Below are 18,250 nucleotides of genomic sequence, written 5' to 3'. Positions count from 1 at the left end.
CTTAAGCGATACCCCAAGCCTAGGATGGCAGACAAGAAGCACACATGCCACTGCTCTCCACCTCGTGTGTGTCTCCTCTACCCTTCCTAGGAGCCTGGAAGCAGCCTCAGAATCCTTCTCAACACACTGCTCCTGGAAGATCTAACAATTGAACAGAAAAGGCAGTAAGAGGAAACCTACTTGCCAGCCCTACCCTAAGACTTCTTGCAAACTTCCAGGCATGATGTACTAAAGGTGGACCATATGGCTTAAAAAAATTAGTTTCTAAAAAAATAATGAGGTTTTAAGCACTTTTGTTGGCTGTTGATGATGAAAGATAATGGGAAGAGTGCTTGGTTAGAGAATAAGCATTCTATCCATGCTCTCTCTGAATCCAGTTTCCCCAAGTGAATAAGCCTTAGGCTGGCTTATCTGAGGTCCCTTCTGATGTAGATTTCCGTGATGTCAATGGGGTTTCTCTTGGTTCTTGGCTTTGGTCTAAGTCTTGCTTTTTTGAGTGAAGATTCACTTCCTTGTTTGCATTTAAATGAGGCCTTCTGGAAACACCTACTAATCAGGAGTTTGAGTCAGGAGTGGGAACTTTAGGTTAAGTAGTGTGTGTCTATGTCGTGGTGGAGGAGGCCAGGCCCAATGGCGTGTGTGCCCGAGGGGGTGAGTATTCTGAGCTGGGTCACTCACGGAGCTGTCAATTCCCAGAGCCAGGAGCATGATGAAGAACACGATGGCCCAGAATGTGGATCCCGACAGGGTGGAAATGGCTTCTGGGTACAGGATGAAGACCAGGCCAGCTCCTGTCAGAAACATCAAGGACCTCATGAATGGCTGGGACTGTTGATCTGAGCTGCAGATGGTGGGGGAGCATTTTGAAAACCAATCAGCCCCAGCCCAGCCCCAATATATTTGGTCAGCCATGCGTGGACAGAGCAAACCAAGGGTCTGAAGACGACAGATGAAGCCAGCTCCACCTTGCAGTTCACCTATGCACCAAGGAGGGTGACCTCCAACAGCCAGGCCAGAGAGCAGAGCCTCGCCTGGACAGCTGTAGGCTACATGCCACAAACCCCACCTCCTGCACACCGTGTGGGATCTTCTTACTTTCAAAAGCCTGTGGTCATCAGAGCCCATTAGAGGCAGCCCCTCCCCAGGTCTCAGCTTCTTTGTGACCATAAGAATATGGGAAGCAGTGGGGAAGGACACAGGATCCAGAGTCGAACTGATCAGGGCTTGAGGGCTGACACCATCGCTCACTAGCTGGGCGACCCTGGACAACGCATATAGCCTAGGTCTCAGCTTTCTCATCTTTCCAGTGGGTCTATTAACACTTGCCTTACAGCACTATGGAAACTAAATGAAGGTATGTCAAGCGCTCAGCACAGGAGCTGGTACAGACTGGATGCTCCAAAATCTGTTCTGCTGGCGTGACTCAGAGGAAGGTTCCGTTACATTCTCAGGGCCCAGGACTGCCTGGAATTCCCAATGACAGCTTCAAAGAAAGTCCATCCAATGGGCAGTTTGGAAAACTCAATATCAAGCCCTCTCAGTCCCACAGCCAAGGGTGAGCTGCACAACCAAGAAAGAGGTGCATTTCTCAGCCCTCCCCTCCTCAGTGGGCTGGCTGCCCACCCACCTTCAGTGGCAACATCCTCGATGTTGACCTTGTGTTCATGGGCCATGTAGCCGAGGATGGAGAAGATGGCAAATCCAGAGATGAAGCTGGTGACACAGTTGATGGTGCTGGTGAGCAGGGCGTCCCTGGGGGAGAGAGGCACTGTTGGTTCAAGTCTCCTGACTCTCTCCAGTCCTGCTCATTGACCGCTGGACCATCTATGGGATCCGCAGCTTCAAATGCCATCCCTCTCTTCAGTTTCCCTGCTGCCACAATGACCCTAGTGCCCTGGTATCAAACTCTTGCTGGGGAATCGAGTCACCAGCCTTCTTCTTCAACAAACTTTCCATGGCTTCCTAGGACCTCTCAACTTCTCACCCAGGCATTCAAGAGCTTTGCTAAGATGATCCAGCCTTCCTTCCAGGTTTATTTTCCATGACTTCCCAACATGTACTCTTTGAACGAACCAAACCAGTCAAATTGCTGGCCAACAAACACACCACCTCCCTGGATTTGTTCATGTTGTTCCCCACCATGCATGCTGCCCTCCGTGTCTTCCTGTCACAATCCTAACCATCCTCCAAGGCTCACCTCAGATTCACCTCCATGCTTTTGCTGATCCCCCATCAGAGGGCTGATCATTCCATTTTCTTAGCCTCCCTAGAGCCTGCCCCGCTGGTATGCACTCATCCTCCTCTGTCTTGTACCAGAAGGGTTGTGATTCTGTCTCAAGCCTTTAATAGAGAGTGATGGAGGCAGATCCAGTTTGTGCCCATGTCTGAAGACCTCACAGCACTGGGCCCCCAGGAGGCAGCATTCAATGCTTACTGAACTGGGCTGGAGCGTGCTCTGAGATCTTACCTCTGAACCTGCCAGGCCCTCACTTCTCCTACTACCAGCCTAGATATTCCATCCTTGCCTGCCTGGGCATCAGATGGGGCAGACCGGCAGTGCTGTCTGCTCTGAAAGCCACACAGTGGCCCTCTGTTCCAGCTACCCATCCCCAAGATCTCTCAGCACTAGTGACCCCAACTTTCCCAGGCCCTCACCTTGCATCTGTCCTGAATTGAAATTTGTTCATCAGGGCCCCCATAGGCCATGTCACAGTTCATAGAACACCCAGGATGGTCCACTGTGCCTCATTTCACAGAGGAAGAAACTCGAGAAGAAAGTTGTCTTGTCCCAGACCAGAGCCCTCTCTCCCATCTTTGCAAGGGTTGATCCCCAGGATTTAGAGCTTTCAAGAGCCCTGAAAAGGGTCTTACCTGTAGCAGTTGTTGTCAAACTTGTTGTAACTGGCAAATGCAATCAAGACTCCAAATCCAGCCCCCAAGGAAAAAAATATCTGAGTTGCGGCATCAATCCATACCTGAAATGGGCAGACAGAAGCCATCACCCTCTGTTTCCTAGAGAAGAGGACCGCCTCAATGCTCTAGAAGGGCTGGGAAGCCTCGAGATGCTCTGCGACCTGAGGAAATAGGTCTGAACCCAAGGAGGGCAGCCATGCAACTCCTCCACCCCAGAGGACTGTACAAAATCGCTGTGGGGAGAGGCCGGGGTCTCTCCAGCATCTTTCAGCTTTGGGTGGTCATGAGTGAGCTCACCCTGGAGGAACTCACTGGCTCAATTTGATGTCCTGATCTTCAAAGAAAGTTAATAAACTAACAGCTCTAGGCTAGAACGTGGATGGAGTGAGGATAAGTGGTTATGACCATCTCACGAGTTACGGAGATGACATCTTCAGAAAGGTGTAATGATTCTTAGAAGCTTCTACCAGCCCACAGACAGTGGTGAGTCCTTGGGGGCCAATGGGGTTTATTTATTCCATCTTTTGGGTGATGAAAGCACGTGGCAGGAGATCTGAGCCCCTCTCCAACTTCTGCCTCTTGGTCTAGCTCCAGTCGATTTCATCTCTCTCTACCTCAGTTTCCTCCTCTGTATAGTGGGGATACTTATGCCTAGCCCACCCAGACTAGGAGCCACAATTCGGATTTGTGAGATTTCTGTCATGTCCCAGTCACATTATCCTAGGCCTCCCCTACTTTGAAAGCAAAGGGTGTAATGAGAGAAGCAATCTGTTGGAGGAAGAAAGGTCTGCTCCTTAAGACAGCACTCAGGCTCAGTTTCTACATGTCGGAAAGACTTACGAGATTTAAACAGCTGCAGAACAAACAGAACTCTGATTTGTTTCACAATTCACAAGGCTGATTCGCGTTCTTATGCCCTGTTACCTTTCTGACTGTTACTAAGGAAATGAGCTTTTCTCTTGGTTACTGGGCTGTGGTGTGTTGGAACATTATAACTATGGTAGGTGTGTACTGAGATGTGTCCCTCCTAATCCCACACTGCGAGGATTATTGTGGGTTCAAATAGAGTGTGAAGAGGCCTTTGGGAATTGTGAGGGAAAGTACTGAGGTGTTGTCACCGGGGTAGGCCCCAGGGAGGAGGCTGGAAATAATGTCAGCCATGATTTGAAGATTCTCAAGGCACTGGGTACCTCCAAGACTGTCTCTGCTCCCAATCTTGCCCCACCGCTCTGGACTCCACTCCGATTCGCCCCACCTTCAAGGTAACCTGTGTCTCCGGACAGGACAGTGAGCTGGAGGAGGCTGCAGGTGAGAGGCAGCAGGGTGCAGCTCTCCTGAGGCTCATGCTTCTCCTCTTGCCAACATCAAAGGATGGTGGCAGAGCCCAGGCATGGGGACTAGAGAGTAGAAATCGGGCTGAGTGACTGGGGTGGGCCAGGAGGCCATGACACAGGGCAGGTGTAAGGACTCAGAACAGGGTATTGCTCTACTTGAAAAGAGGGGTCTGCAAAGGCCACTAAGTGGAACAACAGAATCCCAGACCCTCAGAGCTGGACGGGCTCTTAGAGGCCATCAGGTGCAAATCAAATCGACCTCAGCCAGATGGAGAAGCTGCACCCCAGAGAGGGAAGAATCTGTGCCAGGCTATGCCACAAGTTTGTGGCAGAGCTGGGACCAAATTTTCTATCAGTGCATGCACTGAGAGCCCTCCCCAACCCTGGCCCAGCAGTGGGTGGTCACAAGGCACTGACCGTGGCCTCTTTCAGGCGGTAGAAGTCGATGTGCAGATAGGCGTTGATGCCGTTGGAGGCGCCGGGCAGCGTGACACCGTGAACCAGGAGCACAAACAGCACGAAGTAAGGCAGTGTGGCCGTGATCCACACGACCTGGCAGTGGACAAGCTCACCGTGAGAGACTCACTCTGCCCCCGGCCTGGTGGGGGGCTGGGAGGGGCACAGGTCCTCTCCCAGAGAGCCAGTCACTCCTTCCCCCCACCCTCCTTCACACAGTACACATGCCATGAGCTCCATCTCTAGGCCAGGCCCCGGGCCAGGCTCCAAGACAGAGGGAACAGACACAGGCCGCACCCTAGAGCTCGGAACTGAGTGGGAGAGTCAGCCGCCCTGGGCACAGCACAGCCATGAGAGCTAAGGGCGCGAGGACAAAGGCTAGGTTCTCATAGAGCCCGACACCTCCTCCTTTAAAAGCCGCCTCTCCTGACCCCTTCAAGTTGCCCCAGGTAGAACTGAGCACACCCACCTTTATGCCGTCCTCCTCTCTCCCTTCTTCTCTCCCTTCCCCCCTCCTCCTTCTCTCTCTCTCTCTCTCCCTCTGCTTTACCTTCATTCAAGCATCCTTCTAAGCTAGTTGCCCAAGGAGAGATGTGGCCAGGCAGAAAGCAGAATCTCTGGTCATTCTTCATCTTAGTGGGGACAGATTTGGGACAAAGATAAACTGTCTTGTCCAGAAACCCATAAGGGAAGAGATGATCCCAGAGTAAAAGGAGACCCCTTCTCCCCATGTAAGGTGGAGGAACAGAGAAGAAAGGTGAGGAGAGGGGAGGATTGCGTGGGCTTCCTCCCTACTCCTTCTCACCCTTGACTACACATTAGAATACTCTGGGGCAAGTTAGAGGCAACAATGTCAAAGGTCAGATCCCGTTCTTGGAGTTTCTGCTATAATTGGTCTGGGGTGGGGCATGAACTTCAATATGTTTTAAAAGCCTCCCTAGTTGATGTAAACGTAGACAAGGTTAAAAATCCCTACTATAGGCAGATGAAGCAATGGCAGCCTTGGAGATAGAAGATTGTGCCCGCAGCAGAAAATCCACTCAGGGCTGGGGTGGCCAATCCCAAGGAAGACTCAGCTGAGACACCAGAGGACACACAACTTAGGACCAGATGGCCCCTCTCCTCCCAAAGCCCTGGCAGCCCCAAAAACCTTCACACATCCCTGGGGAGAAAACAGAAGACCTGAAACATGTCTGAGGGAAAGTTCTTTGCTAGCCTAGAAAGATAGGGGCTCAACACAAAAATTGAGATGCAGAAAATAAAGTCACATGTTTCCCATATCTATGTTGATGGACTGGGATTTGTCCTCCTTGTCTGTCCTTCCCACTAGACCATGAGCTTCTTAGAAGCGAGATGCCCACATTTTTCAATCTTGTTTCCCCAGCACATGGCACACATGGGTGCTTTAAAAAATGTTTGTTGGATGGGTGGATGAATGATTGGACAGTTACATAGAGGAATGATTGGCTTGATGGATAGATGGATGGAGAGATGTATGGATGGATGTATGGATGAATGAATAATTGGATGGGTGGATATATAGTTGAGTAGATGGTTAAATGGATAGATGGATGGTTAGGAAGGTGAATGGTTAGGTGGATGGATGGATAGAAGGATGAATGGGTCAGTGATAAATCAGAGGGTTAGTGGATGACTAAGTTAGTCAAAGAATGAGTGAATGAATGAGCAAATGAGTCAAGGAGTAATTAAATGCATCAATGATTTGGCATGTCTTCTGAGGGAATCAGAAGATGAACCAGGCTCCTCTGTTTCACGTTATCCAGCTGTTCTTCCATCACTCCCTTATTCTATTGGGAAGAGTGGGGTCTTTGTGCATGTGGGCCTTAGGCTTCTGTTTTCTTTCAGGGGGGCAGGAACAAGGAGGACAAATTGCCAAAAACAAATGAGGAGAAAAACATGCCTTAGAAAGTAAAGCCATTGCAGCTGTGTGGCCTCACATTAATCCTGGATTTATTCTCCCAAATTGAGACAAGTGGGTCTAACTCCTTGGTGACAGGCACAAGGAAGAACTCTCACATATGCTTATGTTGAGTCCTAACTGCTGTGTTCCCCTACAGCTCTTGTCAACAGCTGCAGGCCCATGGCCCAGACCAGCAGACTAAGTGACACCACACTCCACCCATCAAACAACAATGTCTCAGGTCTGACCCCCAGGAATCTCCCACAGGGTCTGCAGGCAGCCCTGTGTTGGCCACGAGTTAAATTTGGATTCAATCTCCCCAATGCTTGCATCAGGTTACGGCTGAGCTAACTGACTACAGTCAGTCATCAAGAAAGGGGAGCTTATTTTGTTCATGAACATGTGTTCAAAGTGAAACCATCTGAGTCTTGTTGAAAGTTCTCAGAATTGATGGCAGATATGAGTTCAGCTGCCTAAGATCTTGTCTGAAAAGGGAGGATCCTGGTTCCTTAGCCAACAGCTTGCTCATAGTCATATGTGCCCTGTATGCACACTAGGCAAAGAGAAGGGACACTTGGGTTCTGTCATCTCCACCCCAGGATTACCTGCTTTATAAATTTCAACTTGCAATGCATCTCTCGCCATGAGAAGCCAGACTCAGTCCATCTTTGAGCACAAGATGACGACAACAATGAGCAGCCCATTGGTTTTGGCAAGTGTCCTCAGTCACCAAGGGAGGTCACTGCTTTCTATCACCTCAAATCCAACTTCTTATCCACCTTGCGTTTCTATGGATAAGGGTTAGAATTTGTGTGGTTCTAGAGTGCCAAACTCAAACCAATGGCGATAATTACAATGAGGAAGATCTTGGCTCCATAAAAGGAAAAACTTTCTATTGAACAGAGCTCTCTAAAGAAGAAATGAGCTACCCAGAAAGGTGGAGAGGTCACTGTCATTGAAGGTATGTGACTCTTGCTCGGGATCCAGGCATTAGGCAAAGGATTACGTAGATCAAGGTGAGGCCCATGGACCAGCAGCATCAGTATCACCTAGGAGATTGTCAGAAATGCAAATTCTCCTCCGAGCCCCACGGAATCAGACTCTCAAGGAGGGACCCAGGAATCTGAGTTTTAACAAGCCCTCCATGTGATTCCTACATGCATTTAAGGTTGAGAATCACAGCTCGGGGTCACCTCTAAGGTCTACTCACACACGGAGGTGTTAAACTCCCATGCTTTATCACTACAAAACCCCATTAATTTAACCTCTAATGATTTAGAATTTGTGATCCTCTGAACTGGGCTTTAGGGACGTTTGCACCAATAATGAAGACATACTAAGATTTATGGGGTGAGGGGCATGCACTGACGTTACGTAAGAAAACACTGAGCTGTAAATATTGTAGCACATTTGTTACTCATATGCAAATGATGCTGCTCGTTATAACTGGATCCAATCAAGTCACTAAAGCAAGCCAAAACCAGCCTGTGTCAACACATTAGTGGGAAGACTTGGCTAGAATTACGACTTGAACTCAAAAGTCACAAAACGACCTTTCTATTTAAATATTCTAGAACTCAGGTTTTCTTTGAATTGGTCCGGCTTTCTCCCTCCTCAACCCCACCACCTTTGCCAGAATTCAAGAGGTGGTCAATCTTTTCCCATCCCCCAAACAGCTCAGAGCCTGGCCGTGAAGTGGGCAGACCACCGTGGCCGACCCTGGCCAGTTCTTTTCTTTGGATTCATCTCCAGGCATAGGGGAGTCCAAGGTCTCTGAAAGTTTAGTCCAACATGTAAACCAGAGCAGGTGGGAGCCTGGGCCATCCCTCCTCCAAGACTCAAAGGGAGTTGGCAGAGTTTGAAAACCACCGAGGTGGGGACAGAGCACTGGCAGGGGTGCTGATGAAGGGGACAGAGACAGACGAGGATCATTTATTGAGCAATTTCCATCTGCCAGCCCTGCACTGAGGATCTCTCGCTCCTCCCACCCAACAGCCCTGGAGGCTGGCACCATCATTAATTGTTGTCACTTTACAGGTGAGGAGACTGAAGTTTGGGGTGTCATTAATCCTGAGGTCACTCCATAGGAAATGATGGTGCCTGGACTCCAACCCAGGTGGTCTGACCACAAAGCCATGTGCCCAAGCACTCGTTCTACTGTATATTTAAGACTCAGGTTTAACTCCTAGCTATGTTGAAGACTGCTGTGAAACCCTGTCCCTCTCTGGGCCTCAGTTTCCCCATGTGTGCAAGCAGGTTGCAGTAGATGGCCCTTAAGTACCCTCTAGCTCAACAGTTAGAGGCTCAGTTCCTGGGCCTGTAATTGCTAAGTGCTGGTTCAGCCAAGGACTCCTGAGATGGGGGAGGCAAGCGGGACTCCAGAATGGCAAGCAATGGTATGCACATACTTGCCTAGCTCCTGGGGGATAATTTCTGACTCAAACTTTCATGCTCCACCCTGAGTTGGTCAATGGGCCAAGGTCACAGAGTGTGTGGTCTCGGATAACCCCTTTCCCTGGTTTACCCCACCCACCACCATCCCAGCTGTGGAGTCAGCCACCTTCCCAAGGACAGAGCCTTCACTTGCCTGGATGCGGAGCACGAACATTTGCAGTTCATTTCAGGCTGGCTCCGTGGCTGGGGAAGCCTGTAAAGAAAAGCTCCCCATCCTGTTCCAGACGCAGTCTGGAAAAAATAAGCCATGCTCTCGGTTTTCTCATGAGCCAGTTTATAAAAACAGAGACAGGGCACAGGAATGTCCTGAGGGAAGCTCCCCATTCTAGAAAGCCCCTCTCCACAGACTGCCAGGGGGCCCCTGCCTGCTCAGCTGCCAGAACGCTGGGGCACTTGTACGAAATGTGGGCTGTGGCTTCAGTTGACATGTTTCTACCTGGGGGGCTTCCCTGGAGCAACATTCCTCATCACACTCCCCAGGGGAGGAGAGGACGCCTCCAAAGCTGTCTTTGCACGGAGGAACAGAGCATGCTCAGCTCCACTCGTCCCTCTCTCTTTAGCATCAACCCTCCCGCAGACAACTCATGCTACTCTCTGGCCAAGTGCTAAACTGGTTGGGACAGGCTCTACTCCTCTGGTGATGCCTGTGAGGACCTTAATCTCGGGCTACAACATTAGAAGCATGTGGTGGCCCCACACCCAGGCAAGTAGCAGTAGTAAATCTCATATATATTCTGCAGGTCTGCCTTCTGCAGAGGCCAGGGGAGCCCTGCTCTTGCTTGATACCCAGGAAAGGTACAGAAAGTCTGGGCAAGGCCAGCCTGGGGTTCTGCACCTCTATGGCTTGGCTCAGGCAGTTCCTTCCACTGAAAATCCCTTCCCTCTGCCCCATCTCTACCTGTGCCTGTCCTTCAAGACCTAGCCCAGACGCCACCATCCCCACAGTCTTTGCAGACCCGCCAGTTGAAAGAGCTTGCTTCCTCCACTAATGCAGCTTCTCACACTTTTCGAGTATGACAACTCATGGTAAGAAAAACCTTATATATCGAGACAAAATACACAAACATATGGATGGCTATAACTGAAGCATGAATTCCACAAGACAGCTCTTACATCACTAAGGGCAATGCACTCTGTTAGTATCCAGCCTATTTGATTTTTAAAAATAGTGGCAACGCACTAAATTGATTTAATAGCAGTTTAAAAACTCACAGTTTGTCTTTCTATGAAAGCTCAACCTGACTACCTGATGTGAAATCTCCAAGGTAAAGTTAAGTTTAAAAAAAGATTGGGGGCCGGCCCAGTGGCGCAGCGGTTAAGTTCGCACGTTCTGCTTCTCAGCGGCCGGGGGTTCGCAGGTTCAGATCCCAGGTGTGGACATGGCACCGCTTGGCAAAAGCCATGCTGTGGTAGGCATCCCATGCATCAAGTAAAGGAAGATGGGCATGGATGTTAGCTCAGGGCCAGTCTTCCTCAGCAAAAAGAGGAGGACTTGCAGTAGTTAGCTCAGGGTTAATCTTCCTCAAAAAAAAAAAGGATAAATAATAGGGTATATAGTTTGTGACCATTGGCATTTATTTAAATGGGGATACACATACATGTCTGGATGGAGACTCAAGAAACTAGTGACATTGGTTGACCCACAACCTGTGTGTAATACACATAAGACTATAAGCAATTGAAGGAGGAATCTGTCTTATTTATTCTTGCATCACTAGCATTAGCATCAAGCCTGGCACATGGTAGGAGTCCATAAATGTTTAATAATTTGAACTGAATTGAAAAGAACACTCATTGAAGTTCGCCAAATTACCCACTCATCCTTCTTCCTTTCTTCCTACCTTCCATCCATTCCTCATTGACCCTTCAATAAATATTCACTGAAGATCTATGTGCCACCTGCTAATACCGTAGTGGTCCTAGACTGGTTTCGCTCTATTCTAGAATTCCTCCCAGCCCTGGTCTGCATTTAATTTGGGTTCTTCTTTGGGGCAGACACTGTGTCCCCAACATGCTGATAGGAAGTTTCACTTCAAGCTCTTCTTGACAAATTTCATCCCCTCTGGCTGCTGGGCCCCTGCCATTAGCTTTGCTCTCAACGGTATGACCATGGTGTCTAGGAGTGCCAGAAAGAACCCTGATGCACCCTACTTTCCAAAATCAGTTGCCTAATGAAGCTTCTCACAAATTCATGCCTAGCTGATTCATGCCTTGTGATCTCGAGTAAACCACATCTGTGTGTAGTCCTTCCCACACTGACTCTAGGCTTTACCACAAGACTTATCTTGGCCACTGGGACAATAGCAAGCATGATGCCAACAGAGACTGGAAGAGCTACTTGCGCATTGTGGTTTGTCTGCTTGGAACATGCTCTTGGAACTCAGCCACGACGCTGTGAGAAGCCCAAGCCACATGGAGAGGCTATGTGGAAACAACCCAAAGCGCTCTGATTGACAGCTCCAGTTGAGCCCCCAGCCAGTGCAACTGCCATCCATGAGTATGCACCATCTTAGACCCCCAGATATGTAGCCCAGGCAATATCAGATGGAGCAGAAGAACCACCTGGCTGATCCCAGTCGGTGCAGAGAATCATGAGAGATGATAAAATGGTTGTGACTTTCCATCACTACATCTTGGGGTGGTTTGTAACACAGCAATGCCTAACCAAAACCCTGCAAATAACATTTCCCACTACAGCCTCTTGAACACAGTCAAGCTCCACATGGACCCCATAGGATCCAAATGGGGTTGCTGCTCCCATGACGTTCCTCAGCCTTAGAGCCAACATGAGCCATGATCTGAGCATACTCCACTCCTGAGGGGCTGACTGCAGGGGGCAGTGTCACCCAGGTCAGAATGCCAACCCTGGCAGACCCCCCCTAGGTCATCTAACCCTGTGCTCCTTTCTCCAGGACACCAAGACCCTTGGGACACTCAGCACGGTGTCAGAGAAAGCACAAAGGCCCGGGATACATCTAGATAGCTTCTGGAGCATTCTCTTTTACTCAAAAATTCAGAGGAGGGAAAGACTGGTTTTATAATGAAGCAAATGGTTCTATTCCAGAGAAGGGAGCAACATTTGCACAAAGTTTTAGGCCAGAATTCAAGATTTATCAAATGCACATTCATAGATTGTTTCAAGCTTATTCCTGAGGCCCTTGGGGTGACCCATTCCTGGGCCTCTGCTATTCCTGGAGCTTTGGTGGAAAATTCTGAGGGGCCCAATCCACCCACACACCCTCGCCCTCCTGCTGGGAGCCTTGGGCTTAGGGACGAGAGGGGATTTGTCCAGGCCTCCCAGCATGCCAGTGGCAGAGCTGGGGAGCAAACTCAGGCTTTCTACTTTCGCGGCCTCTTATTCTTTTCACCAACTACCTGGTTATAGCCAGAAAAAAATATATATATGGGGTTTTTTTGAGGCCAATCTCCAAACTGAAAGTGAAACAAAGATATTACCTTTCCTGATGTCTTCACTCCTTTCCAGAGGCTAAAAAACAGGACGACGACGACAACAATCAGACAGAGCAGGAGCTGCCACTGGGGCAGGCCGATGTCATGGATCCCACTGCTCTCGTGAAGGTGCAGGACACCACGCCTGACCAGAGGAGAAGGGAAGGGACCAGGGAAGACAGTGTCAGGGAGGATGACCACGGCCTTGACCACAGGCCAGTGCCCAACAGTGCACACCAATGGGGACGAGCTGTGGGCTGCCCTAGCCGCTGCCTTGCATCATTCTGGCCTACTCTGTGCAGTCACGGCCTATGTCTAGAATTTCCCTACCCTGGGCCAGCAAATTGGCTCGGGAGACTCCCCACTCAAGGTTGTTTTTTAAACAGGAACAAAAATTTTCAAGGTAACAAAACCTGTTGAGTGCCACCTGCCTTCCAGGTCCTGGGGAGGTGGTGGTAAATAACGGAGCGAGGGTCCCTGCCCTCATAGAGCTCACAGCCTAGAGCGGTGGTTCTCAACAGGATTGGTGGGCAATTTTGTCTCCCAGGGGACATTGGAACATGTGGCAATGTCTGGAGGTGTCCTTGATTGTCACAACTTGGGGAGGGGGCTGTGCTACGGACATCTGGAGAATAGAGACTGGCAACATCCTACAATGCACAGAATAGCCTTAACATCCTATAATACACAGGATGGCCTCTAACAACAAAGAATTATCCAGTCCAAAATTTCCATATTGCTGAGGTTATGAATCCCTGGTCTAGAGATGGAGACAAAAGTAAATATTTCTCTCCTATTCTGGAATATCTACTAAAGCTAAAAGTATGCATATCCTGTGCTTTAGCAATTCCACTCCTGGGTATTTACCCAACAGCAATGTGTACACATGCTCATCAAAAGACATGTTCTAGAAAATTCATAGCAGTATTATTCAGAACAATCCCTAATTGCAAAGCACTCAAATATTCATCAACAGTAGAACGGATAAATTATGATATATTTATGAAATAGAACATTATACAGCAACTGCTCTATATGGATGAATCTCTCACACATAATTCTGTAAAAGAGTTCTTTCTGTCTGATTCTATTGATATAAAGTACAACTAACCTAAGGAGTTAGACGTCAGGAAAGATGTACTCTAGGGAGTGAGGGGTGGAGTTACTGACTGGGAGGGGACACATTAGGGACCAGCCATGTTCTGTTTCTTAATCTGGGTGCTGGTTACATGGCTGTGTCCAATGTGTGACACCCATTGAGCTGTCACTTAATGATAATCACTTGTCTATAATATTTTATCCTTCAATAAAAACAAATAGAACAAACATTTGTGAGGTCTGAGAATATCGAGGTCCCCCGTACGATCTGCAATGAAGGAATAGTAAGTAGCATGCAAACAAAATGACCATTTGCTAATTAGAATCTAATCAAAGTGGGTCAGGATCTAACCAAAGGTGAAATAAGATCAGCCGATAAAATGGTAGACCGGGTCCCAATGGAGGGAGGTTCCCCCACAATTCTACATCCTTGCAGGATAAAGAAATCAGAACTGTTCTGATGGCAGAGGGAAGAGCTTGGGGTGGTGTTTCCTCTGCACCCATATCATTCGCTGCTCACTGAGTGCCAGCTGGGAGAGGCCCATCCTGGGCCCCAGACACACAGCGGGGAACTCCCCACCCACAGTGCCCTGCCTTGGGGAAACTTACATTCTATTAAATGCACAATCACCACAAAGTGTGACAAGTGTGGGGAAAGCCAAGGGAACTGCAAGGACCCCCAGAACTGGTCTCTGCCTGGTCCTCCTCTGAGCCTCATGCTCAGAGGGTACAGTCAGCTGCAAACTTCCTGACACCATTCAAGGCCCAGCTCCAATGTCACCTCTTCTGGGAGGCCTGTGTGATCACTCTTGATAGGAATCTTTCAACCCTTTCAGTTCCTGTGGCTCTTGGCTCATTTCTCAAGCAGAGCCTGCTCCTGCAACATTAGGCTGACTGGGTACAAGGCTCTCAGGATGAGGAGGTGGAGTCACCACCCCTGGGTCCATGGCTAAGCCCAGCCTGGCGGTTAGGCCTGTTAGCTCACAGCAGATGGTTGGATCAGGAACAAGTGTTCACAACCTTTCTTGCTGGCTAAACCCAACAATCCATCTTCTAGAAAAAATGAGACAGACCCAGGACCACCCCAAAGGGAACTGGGAAGGAAAGAGGGTCAGTCACCCACACACTCTCACTGCTTCTCTTAGCAACTCCTCCTCTGACTTATGGTAAATTCCTAGCCCTTCTGTCCAGTTCTTTCACACTGCCCAGGGGAATCATCCATTTCCCCACGGAGACACTTAACCTCCTTGTATCTCCTTCTACAGGGGTTTGCTCTCAGCCAGAAGCCCATTCAGAAAGTGGCTGATTAATAAATTCACACTAGTATGAAAGACAAAAAAAGCTTAATATATTGTCCTTCCTTGAAGTAGTACTTTAATCCGAAAGAAGGACATGTTGATGGCAAAATTTTACACACCTGCAATGAATAAGCTAGAGGACAGTCAATTGTCTGTCTGTCTCTCTGTCTGTCTCCCCACTCTCCCTCCTCCCTTTCCTCCTCTCTCTCCTTACCCACCTTCCCAAAGAGAAATATGAGGTAGGAAGAACATAAGTTTGAGCCCTATCAATAAGAAGAAACTTCTCAACATGCACATTAGAATCACCTGGAGATCTTTTTAAAAGTTGCTGGTATCTGGGCCCCACCCTCAATGAATTAAGTTAGAACCCTTGACGCATGGGGCCTGGGCACCAGTGTCTTTTCAATTCCCCAGCTGATTCTACTGGGCAGCTGGAGAGCCAAGACCCACCCAACTAGAGGCCGGCTCAAAGGACAGGTTTCTTTTAGAACAAACTTGAGCCTTCCAGAAACTCTTTACTTTCCTGGCAAAATAAAACTGGCTCCCTGTGCCTAAGGGAAAAAAAAAATCCCAGAGAGGCTCATAACAAGTGGGCTTGAAATATTTTGGAAGCCTGAGTCGTTAGATGAGCCCGCAGAATCAGAGGCCGATGGCTGCCCTCGCTGGGAGCAGTGCAAAAGACAGGGGAAGATGCTAGACTTGTGAGGAAAACACGAACCCCAAGTCTGGAAACTTAGTTAGCTTATCCTTGGGAAGAAATTTATATTTGTCCCTGGACAGGTGAAAGTCTGGAGGCCACCACTGACACTGCATAGTTTCATTCATTTCTCATCTGTTCATTCATTTAAAAGTGATGTCTAATATTTGCAAGAATGTGAAGGAAAACAGAAGAATGTGGCACAGAAATTATCCAGGCTCTGGGGTCAGACAGACCTGAACTCCCATCCTGGCCCTGCCACCAGCTGATGTGTGGCCTGAATCCTTTCACCGTTGCCACAAACTCTTTCTGCACATCTGCTGTGAGCCAGGCAGTGTGCTGAGAGCTCGTGACATGGCTGTGGACAAGCAGGTGATGGGTCCAGACACATGGAGTTCCCAGGCAAGGGGACAAGAGCTGGTGCAAACATTCCCCATCTTGAGACTTTTTCCTTTTCAGGAAAATGGCTCTCATGAGGATTAAATTATAGAATGTGAGAAAAATGCCTAGAACCCAGGAAACACTCAACAAATGGTAACTGTAACTACTGTCATCACTGATACGCTTCCAGGAGCAGCAGGCATCAGCAAGGGAGCTAGGGAGCGCCCAGAAAACTCGGCAGTGGGAGTCAGCCAGGCAGGTTCTGCCAAGCAGGTACTGGTGCCTTCGCCCGACCTGGAGAAGAACAGGTGAGTTGAGAGAAGATGCACAGGTGTGGTAGAGAGAGAGATGGGGAGGGGGGATGTGGACAGGCATGGGCTTCTGCAAGTGAGCATGCGTGAATGAATGAGCAGCGCTGTGTGGGCGATCAAGGCCCACAAAGGCCCACATGCCCCTCCCCAGATGGTCCCCATCCCCACAGCCCCCAGGAAGGATGCTGTGGCTTTAAACTACTCACCCTGCACCAGCTTCCCTTTGCAATCAGTCCCTGTGCCTGGTCCCTCCAAATCCAGTCTCTTAGTCTGTTCCCCCAACCCCCACCCTCTAGGCCCTGTCCCAGGCCAGACCTACATTCTCTTCCTCCGGGACTATTATAAATAAAGTCCCCATCTTCCCCTGACTCTGGTCTCTCTGCCTCCAGTACCCCTAAATCCACCGTCTGTGCTGCTGTAGAACTAGCCATCTGAAGTGCCCTTCTAACTTTGTCACTCTCCTGCCCCCAAAACGCTCCTTATAACCTAAAATAGTGGTTCTCATGGGAAGAATTTTGCCCCTGCCTCCCCAGAGACATTTGGCAACATCTAGAGACATTTTTGGTTGTCTCCTGTGTGGTCCCTTCACATCTGGAGAGGAGGGGGTGCTGCTAGTATCCAGTGGGCAGAGGCCAGGGACGCAGCTAAACATCCAAAATGCACAGGACGGCCCCTCCCCCAACAGAGAATCATCCAGCCCAAAATGTCAAAAGAGTCCAAGTTGTGAAATGCTGGCCTAGAGGACAAAAACATAAGCCTTTCAGCATCCGAGGCCTTTCACCATCGTCCCGTGCCAAGTGCATGCCCTGCCTTTGGCTCCAAGCAATGGCCAGCCCCTTGTCATTCCCCCATCATACGGAGCTCTCATTGCTCTGGGCCTTGGAACTTTCTGTTCCTCAGCCTGAAGCACACTTCCCAGCCCAGCTTGTCTGCCTGGCAAACTTCTTCTCACCTGCTAGTCTCAACTCAGAGATAATGCACTGACCTGGGCCCTTCTCCTATGCCCTAAGGGAGAGGAGAGAAGGGAAGGGAAGAGAAGAGAAGAGAGAGTGGGCATATCTAAAAAGAGAGAGACCCAGAATCAGGTAGTGAACCCATCTTACACTTAGTTCCTCTTCTTCCCATTGCTTTATGGGCCCTGTGTTGAATGGTGTCAACAACCCTTTGCCCAAAGTGACTATTAAAATTATGAAAAGAAGGCACTGAACCAACTGTGCTTTCCTTGAAATTTGCTAAAATGCCTCTAGTGTCCAATCAGATGGCTGAAATGCCCCATAATGGGACCAGGTGACCCCATATGCCTGTGAAGACCACTTGCAGGGTCGCAGTGGCTGTCTAGACATTCATCAGAGGAAAGGCTGGACTCCCGAACTGATTCCCAAGAAAAGGAATGTGAATCCAGTCTCCTCTCCCGAGCAGGCCCAAGCCTTGGGGGTTAGCACAAGTAACTTGGGTTTGTTGCCATTTTCCAGCATTTTAATGAAAATGAATCATCGTGAAGTGTACGGTCCAGACTTTCCGAAGTCTACGGGCCAAATGGGCTCCGTTTGTCTCGACATTTAAGCACAGAGAGTCAGAGGTGGGGTGCGGGGGAGTTCTCTTCCCCACCAGGAATAGGCAGGGTGTAGAAGGGTTCTATCGCTGGCACATGTTCACCAAGGGGTCCTTTTTCAGACACAGTTACAGAGCACCAGAGTTTCGTTTAGCCGCCGGCTGTTTGGCTTCAGGCCCGGAGCCTGGGGAGAATAGAGGATTTGTTCCCTCGAACGATATGTTCAATCCATCAGCTTAAATGAGTACAAGATGGCAACAGCATTGGCCAGCAGGCTCTGAGGAGAGAGAGAAAATTACCTACCCTCCTCAGCGTAGGCACTGGTGGTCCTACTTGCTGGATGCCCAGACTGAGATAGGGTGATGATTTTAAAGCAGAAACATTT

General features: G+C 49.2%; 1 protein-coding gene across 1 annotated transcript in view; it reads right to left on the bottom strand.

The window, feature by feature from the left end:
* SLC6A2 (solute carrier family 6 member 2) overlaps positions 1–18,250 on the bottom strand; it is a 44,695-nt gene that overhangs the window by 9,346 nt on the left and 17,099 nt on the right. The window contains exons 4-8 of the mRNA XM_046682656.1: positions 12,535–12,673; positions 4,665–4,799; positions 2,872–2,975; positions 1,628–1,752; positions 679–791 (exon numbers count right to left, since the gene is read on the bottom strand). Of these exons, the coding sequence (XP_046538612.1) occupies positions 679–791; positions 1,628–1,752; positions 2,872–2,975; positions 4,665–4,799; positions 12,535–12,673 (616 nt within the window). The remainder of the gene's footprint in view (positions 1–678; positions 792–1,627; positions 1,753–2,871; positions 2,976–4,664; positions 4,800–12,534; positions 12,674–18,250) is intronic.

Source organism: Equus quagga, chromosome 13 (genome assembly GCF_021613505.1).
Source record: "Equus quagga isolate Etosha38 chromosome 13, UCLA_HA_Equagga_1.0, whole genome shotgun sequence".
Classification (NCBI taxonomy): domain Eukaryota; kingdom Metazoa; phylum Chordata; class Mammalia; order Perissodactyla; family Equidae; genus Equus; species Equus quagga.
Note: the sequence above shows the minus strand (reverse complement) of the source record. Positions and strands in the feature narration are given on the sequence as shown.